Source organism: Micromys minutus, assembly GCF_963924665.1.
Source record: "Micromys minutus genome assembly, chromosome: 27".
Taxonomy (NCBI): Eukaryota; Metazoa; Chordata; class Mammalia; order Rodentia; family Muridae; genus Micromys; species Micromys minutus.
The window spans coordinates 17536429-17544714 of record NC_137962.1 but is presented as its reverse complement, the minus strand read 5'-3'; the positions used below and the strand labels follow the sequence as shown (position 1 = coordinate 17544714).

Here is an 8286-nt window from a genome sequence, read left to right as displayed (position 1 = left end):
ATCCTTACCTAGGGCTGTTCAGAGGCTGAGAATATAAGGAAGAGTGAAAAGCTACAGACAACTATCATCGAGGAAATAAAAGTCAACTTAGAAGAATTAAATTAAGAAAGAAAACATAGTTGGTCACAAATTCCTTTGTTTACTGAAACATGAAGCAATGGAAACATCCTGGCAAAGGAGACAGCGAGGACCAAGTTCTAATATATGACCGCAGCCCGAGGGTTCAGTCCGCAATTATCCTACCTCCAGTTTTTTTAAAGCCTGAGTACCGTGCTTGGTCCACATACTGCTCCCGCTCATACCGGGCCATGTCATACAGAGAATTCCGTGTAGCTGCTGAAGCCTGAGACATCTCACTCTCTGGCCCATAACCGTAGCCCTCTCCAACTGTGGGGAGCACAGCTGCATTCCGACGTAGTGGGCTCCTGTCCCTTCCATAATAGGAAGAGGAAGCAGCAGCAGCCATTGCAGCAGAGGTGGCAGCAGAGCCAGAGTTCTGCAATAGGTGTCTGTCACAAGGATCAACAGAAGTGGAGTTGAGATGACTGGGCACAGCTGAGCTCTGGACTTGAGGAAGATGAGACATGGTCTGCTCTGCATAATTGTATGCGGAAGCTGCAGCTGCCACCGCCACAGCGTCATAAGATCGGACACAGTAGCGCTTATAGTAGTCGAGTGCTCCATAGGCATCGTTGTAATACACGGACTCCCCACACCCCATAGTATAAGGTGTGCGTACTGCTCCATACTGTTCATTGTACTGCTCTGTAAAGCCTGCCACACGTCCTGTACGTTCTACTGGGCACTCTTTGGACCAGTGTCTTTCTTTACCACACCGATAGCAACCACTCTGGTCTCCCATCTTAGGGGCAGTTCGAAGCCGGCTAGTTGACAACTGTACATGCATTCGTTTACCCCTGATGGCCTCCACCGCATCCTCTGCCTGCTCCATGTGTACAAAGGCATAATCTTTCACGATGTCACATTCGATGACAGGGCCATACTCCTCAAACTTGGCCCGAAGCTCTTGGTTGGTACAAGTGGGACTGATGTTGCGCACATGTAACTTGGTTGAAGCTCTGCTCTTATTCTTGCTGGCTTCCACATTGATGTTCACTCCGTGCAGCTTGTAGTGGTGTTGGTTGCGTATGGCAGCCTCAGTGGCCATCTGGTCCTCTCCGGGTGGTGCCCGCAGTGGCGGCGGGGCCCCCGTTAGAGAGAACCCTACAAAATGGCGACGGCCGCTCTAGCCTCGGCGATACAGGCCCACAGTAACTTTCTAATAAGATGCTTGAACACTTACTTCTTGCTTGCTGCTTACTATAAAGTCTTGCCCTGATAGATATTCTGGGCTCCCCAACAATAAAAACGATCTTGCATGACTGAGGTGTGTAGTAGAGAGGGGCAAGCTAGCATGAATAAAATAAAGACCCTACTATGGCGTGCATCAGATTAGCTCCTGTCTTGATTCTGGAGGAACACTAACATTTCCCTGGCACTCCACTAGTAATTTCTGCATTATAAAAGATATTTGCAAAAAATGGTCTTTTCCTTTGCTCACTATTTGAGTCTGGAGTCATTCTTCAGTGATTCTCAGATCCCCACACTATATGGTGGTTCTACTTGCTTAAGCTGACCTACAATGCAATAACTCTCTGAAACACCTTTACCTGCTGACTAATTGAGTCTGTGAATATAACAGCGAAGAAATCAAGCTGAGCACAAGTAAACAGATAAACATGCCAGGACTTATTTTTTTCTGTTTCTGTCCCCTTTCCTTCCCTATGATGTAAGATAGTAATTCTTATGGTAGAGGGCACTGGCATGTTTATATAATCTTACTTTTGTTTCTACCCAGAGTCAGAGGCATAATTCAGATCTTCTTCAAACAAAATTCCTGAAACACCATAGGTTAAAGAGAATTAATTAAGCCCTTAATCCCAGCCCTTTGGAGGCATGCACAGGGAGATCTCTTAATTTGTGGCTAGACTGGCCTACAGAGAGATTTCCAAGTCAGCCAAGGATACAATGACAAACTCTTATATTAAAAATAACACGACTGGATGGGAGAGAGGTTAAATAAAATTAGTTTAAAAGAAGCTCTGATTCACCTGAAGAAACATCTTTCTTGAAGTGGGCCAAAGCAAAGCTCTTACATTTGCCCTTCTCCTGTATTCGGTATTTTAAATTTCAGGAGGAGAAACTGTGGGTTTTTTTTTTTTCCTTTTCAATAATTAGGGTGTTGCCAGGGAAACAGAAGTTGTGGTCCAGAACTTGTCATAAGAGTTTGGTTATCCTAAGGTGCTTTGTAGCCTGATAGTATTGTTTCTTATAGTTAAAAAGGGAAACAGGGTTGACATAGCCAGAGACACTGAGCAGAACCTTCCTTCAGACAGAACATTCTTTAATGACAGCAGGCAGCACAGCAACAAATAAGCTTTGGTCTTCTCAGACAAAGTGCCTCTGTACACTTAAGGGTTTTTTTTTTTTTTTTTTGGAGGGTATCCCAAGCCAGATGAGAGACAGTAGACCATTGTCAATACCATGGAATCTCTCAAAGAGCACCACCTGAATACATTGCAATTGCTTTATTTCTGCTTCCCCTCTTAGCTTTGGAATGTTTTAGTGCTACCTTGCTTGGTTCCTTCTCAAACTCAGGTCTGTCTTTAATCAACCCTTAAAGGAAATCTCCACTTTTCCAAGGCCTACCTTTTTGGGATAGAAATATGGACTCGAGTCCAGACACACCACACCAAACCAACACAGTTCCACCTGGAGAGGATTAAGAGAACTAATAGACAAGGGTTGTGGTCCAGGGAGAAGAGAAGGATGGGGTACGGTCGTTTATGGGTAATTAGTTCACTAGCTCCCACGTCTGGTTGGGCATCTGAACTGGTGTACCCTGGGAATGCTTAGCTGTTTCCATGGCAATGGATGGGCCAGGTCCCTGTAACCTGTGTGTGGTATCATCAATGGAAGTAGATTCTGTCCTACTGTCAGCATCCCTACCTCTGCACTTCTGCAATGATTATATTCCAGGTAAAGTTGACCAACCTTGCTGGTCTTGTGCAAAATAGAAAGGCTAGGTGTTAGCAGTCAGGTATGTTCACCAACTACAAAAGGGACCCATTCACCTCTCCAGTCAACCTCCCATGTGAGATTTGTAATCCGGTGTGACTTTATGACTTTTGTAGCTTAGAATACTTTGGACTTCTGAACTGTAGAACTTGAGAGGGAATCAGTTATGATGCAATCCTAGAGGTAAAAGTTTTTTTATGTAATGAATCAGGATTGGCTGAAAAAAAAATATCAAGGACCATTACGACCTTTGCAACAATTTGAAGTCACAATATACCTTCAATGATACTGTCTCCTGATACTCCAACCCCATCATTGTCTGGCTGTTGTCTTTGATGGGAAGTGATCAGAGACCCCCACCCTTTTTACCACAAGTATTATACAGTTTATAAAACAACCAAGATACTATTATAAGCAAAGTTCTGATACAATAACAATTATTCCCACAGACCATGCTGACACTTATGACACATACCAATTCTGTAAACAAAAGGGGAAGATGTGGGTTCCCAAGAAAGATGAGGGATAGTGGAGTGCTGACTGCTATGCTTTACAAAAGCATACAGAAGGCAGGGACATGTTCATTAGAGATGGGTTATGGTATGAGGAATGAAGGGATGGACGGGAAGGTGTTGCCTCTGCAGGCTGATGCTGAGGCATCAATACATAATAAGATACAACCATATGAGTATATTATAGAATAGTTTATTTAGGGGATAGGTAAGTAGAGTTGTAGTAGAGACAGAGAAACAGAGGGGGAATGAGCAGGGAGAGAGGTAAGGAAAAAGAGAGGTAGTGAGAAAGGGAGAGAGAAGAGGAGAAGAGTTGATGCCAGACTAAAATTCCTGAAACAGGGTAGATTAAAGAGAATTAATTGAATAAGCCTTTGATTACAAAACTTGGGAGGAATGCACAGGGAGATTTCTTAATTTGAGGCTAGCCTGGACTACAGGGAGAATTCCAAGATAGCCAGAGATACAATGACAAACTCTGTCTTGAAAAAAACAAGAGACAGGTTAAATAGAAATAATTTTATAAGAAGCTCTGATTCACCTGAAAAGACATCTTTTCCTTAAGTGAGCCTTAGCTAGTTCTTACCTCTGTCCTTCTTCCTGTACATTGCATTTTTATTTTAAGGAGAAGTAACTGTTTTCTTTTTCATTTGGAAAAGTGGGGTGTTGCCAGGGTAACAAGAGGTGTGGACTAAAACTGATCATGAGAGTGGGGCTATCCTTAGTGGCTACTAAGCCTGATAGTATCATTTCTAAGATATAAAGAGGAGAGAGGGGTTGAGACAGGCAGAGGAACTGAGTAGAACTCTTTTTCAGGCAAGAGATTCTTTTATGCCAGCAGGCAGTATACCATCAAGTAAGAAATTTTGGTCTTCAAAAGTGCCTTAATACACTTGTAAGGTTATTTTTCTTGCCTGGGGATGTGTCCCAAACCAGATGATTGATGGTGGAGCATTGCCCACACTGAAGACATCTTCAGAGAGCACCACACTAGTGTCTCTCCATGTTTCTTCAGTGCCTCCTTTCTGCTTCCCCTGTCACCCATGAAATATTCTACCACTACCTTGAATGTTCGCTTCTGAGACCTGTGTCTCTCATTCAATCAATCTTTATGGTAGGTCACCACTTCTTGAGGGCCTCCAAACCTCTGCATTTCTGTCCTAATTATTCTCCAGGTACAATTCACCATCCTTGCAGAACTTGTACTGCAAATTTTAATGGCTTCTTATTAGTAATCTAGCATCTTCACCCCCTTGCAAAAAGACCCATCCACATTCCCAGTCAATCTCCCACAAGATTTCTGTCATATGGTATGGTTTTCTCATGTCTGTAGCTTAGCTTAGAATAGTTTGGACCTCTGTACAGAACAACTGTGGAGCGAATCAGATCTTGTGTAATCACTCTGGGTGAATGTTGTTTTATTTAATGAATCAGGACTGGTTGAACAGATAAATAAGGCACTTGATGACCTCTGCAACAATATAAGTTCCCAATATACCTTCAATTATCTTCTCTTCTGGTACTGAAAACAACACATTGTCTGACTCTTGCTCTTGATAGGCAGTGATCAGAGCCGCCCTCCTGCTCACAACATGTATTATATAGTTTTCAAAACAGAACAAGATCCTAATATCAAAAACTCACCATCAACCAAGTGATGGTACAATAACAAGATATTCCCACAGACCATAGTGATTCAGGTGACATGGCTACATTTTGAGAAGCAAAGGGGAAGATGTGGGTTCATGAAAAAGATGCAGGACAGTAAAGTGTTGACTGTTTTGGTTTATAAAGGATAATGAAGCCAAGGATATGTTTGATGATGTTGGTGAATGGTGCAGGGAATGGGAGAGAGAGGTAGAGGGTACCCCTGTCCCTCATGGTGAGGCTTATGTTCCCTCTGTGGTACCAGATATATGATACATATAGGATACAATAGAGGTTATTATGTCATAGGGGAGGTAAGGGAGTAGTAGAGACAGAAAAACACATACACATATACAGGGAAAAAGAGAAAGACAGAGACAGAGAGACGAGAGAGAGAAATAGAGAGAGAGAGAGCCAAGTGCACATGAAGAGAGAAGGCTAGAGGACCATGGAAAGAAGGGACAGAGGGTAAGACAGGGAGAGAGCAAAACAAGAAGGTGAGGAGGTGTCAAGCAGCCCCTTTCCTACTAAAACAGGCACACCTGACTAATGCCAGGCAAGTGTGGGGCAGAGCCTAGAAGAAATGCTAACACTGACCACACCCCTGGACAGCTGCCTTACAACACTGCAGAAATGGGGCTGCTCCATACCCAAATCAAGCTTGGGCCTGCTCAACTCAATAGAGTAAAAGTCAAGTCCAGATAACACAAGTTAGGCTTCTGTTTCCCCATCAGTGAACAGTCTGTTTCCTACCAGAGTTCTGTCTTCTTACTACCAGAGTATTGTCTTTTTAGAAAGTATGTGATTAACAGTCTAATAATCTACCTGATACACTACAAAGCCCCTGATCTCACTCTGACCCTTCCTCCCCATCCCTTTTCTCCTCTTCACCTGACTCAAGTCTATAAGCTAGTCCTCCTCATCAATAAAGAAGCTGTCCTCCAACACACTGTCCTGAATCATTTATCCCCATCATTCTCACTACCATGAAACACCCTGCTCCCAGCCTTTCTGCATCATGAGACTAAGACCCGTGGCTGAGGGACAAGTTGAATCAGGAGTAAGTGCACTTACTAATGGTTGCTGTATGACTAAAGGTACTGAATGAGGCATATGCAAGCTTGGCTACTTAACATAAGTCCTACAATCTCTGTGGAGAGTAATTAGATTGGCCAATGTTTGACAATAGTCAAGACTCTGGTTGAGCAGCAATAAAGAGGAGAATGTTTGATGTGTATTGTCTTCCATGGAGCCCTCTCTGCAGAGGTCCTGGTTTCTCTAACACAAACCTGGAAACCTCTGGTACTTATAAATCTAATATTCCACAATTCCACTGATTACCTCTCCTTAAAGAATTAATTTAATTGGTCTGTTAGTATTTTGGCCAAGAGTCCACCAAGAAGTCAAGCTGGATCCCCAAATGTGGTGCTTATTGTAAAGTGCAGGACTCATGAGACCCCCATTTTTAAACTTTTAGAGAAGTCGGGTGCAGCACTGTGGTTAGATGGCCCCACTGCCATTCTGGAGTAGGAATAACTGGCCTAGCGGCCCTGGCAGTGGAGTCAGAAGAGCAAACCATCTGTGATAATGGACAGAACACTCTACAGACAGAAGGGAGTACTTTCATCTCAGGCTCCAGGCATTACTCATTCCTGCTCTCATCCAGGTACAAGTAGTCAACGAAAATGCTAGATTGTAAAGGCAACATAGATTAACTGAGGCTCTATGGCACTGCTTCCATGATGAGGAGAGACTTGATGGTGAATTAACTGCTGTGTATTTATACATGTTCCAGTAAGTGACATAACAAAGTCTTTTTAATAACCCCATAAACCTATTGGATGGTCAAATTGGGAGAGAATGTCACTTGGATCTATCATAAATGCCCTTTGTTTTGTTGCAAAGACTTGGTGGCTTCTGCTCTATGCTTCAAATATATTTGTTCATGCATTACGCAATGTCTAGGGCAGTGTGTGAAGGAATTACCGAAATTTCTTCCTTGTTCTCTTGCTCCTCACACTGTGCTGGGTTATTCAGTGTTGGTGGCAAACATGGTCTGCTTCCATCATCAATTTTAAAGTAACAAAGAAGGGATTTTTTAAATGGTGCTATGGAAGAGGCCCTGGGGAGGTACAGAATTTTAACAGAACCATTGTGGGTTTTTAAGAATCCAAAGTGATGGTACATGGATTTAAGCAGTTCTTAAGTTTTGCAGTCAGTTCTTGCAAAATGGATTCCCCACTCCTCCATGAGAATCCTGACTTTATCCTACAATATCTCTCTTTTTTATCAATTGCCCAACATAACACAGAAGATTAAGACTGGAGTTGGATGTACTTGTTGAACCTGTGAGGAAGTATAGAAAGAATAAGTATGAATATGATTTTGGGCCATCTTGGTCCTCAGAGAAAGTTCTAGGACAGCCAAAGTTACAAAGAGAAACAGTCTGAAAAAAAAACCCCAAAAATATAACAATCCCTCTTTAATACATATAACAAACAAATTGAGAACCAGTAAAGGCTGAGTAAGTGTCTCCTTAATTTGCTTTATTGATGGCAAGCCCAAACAACCATGGCCCTGTTCTTCTGCCCACTTTGTACTCCAGCACAATGGTCCCCTCTACCTCTGCATGTTTTCTTCTTCCAACGGCTATACAAATCTGGCTGACTCTTTCACAACCAACGCGCTGGCTGGATGAAGTAAAAAGTGAAACCCTCCCCTTTCATGATGCCAGCTGGGAGGAGCTGAGGGAAAGTATAGACTTATTTAAATTCACATCTGCTAGAACTTTCCACTGTGCCTGCGACCTGGTCACAGAGAGGAAGTAAGGACTGGTGTCAGGAGGGAGCTGCTAGGTGACAAGCACAGGGAACAGCCCTCAGGATAGGGCTGTGGGTGGGAGTTTGGGATGAGGAAGGAAAAGCTGGGAGGGTGGTGGATAGGAGAAGTAGTCAGACATCTGTTCCTTTAGGAAAGCTATTTGGAGAAATCAAGGGAAGGAAGATAGGAAAATGGAGCCCTCTGAGCTTCCAGAGATGTGATGTATGTG

At 43.1% G+C, this 8286-nt stretch overlaps 1 protein-coding gene across 1 annotated transcript; it reads right to left on the bottom strand.

The window, feature by feature from the left end:
- Positions 1-223: 223 nt before the first annotated feature.
- Positions 224-1168, bottom strand: LOC308438150 (RNA-binding protein 4B-like; the record flags this gene model as incomplete). The annotated part of the gene is made up of 1 exon (XM_080939446.1): positions 224-1168. One exon carries the CDS (start codon positions 1166-1168, stop codon positions 224-226), a length of 945 nt encoding a protein of 314 aa, XP_080795572.1.
- Between the last annotated feature and the right edge of the window lie 7118 nt (positions 1169-8286).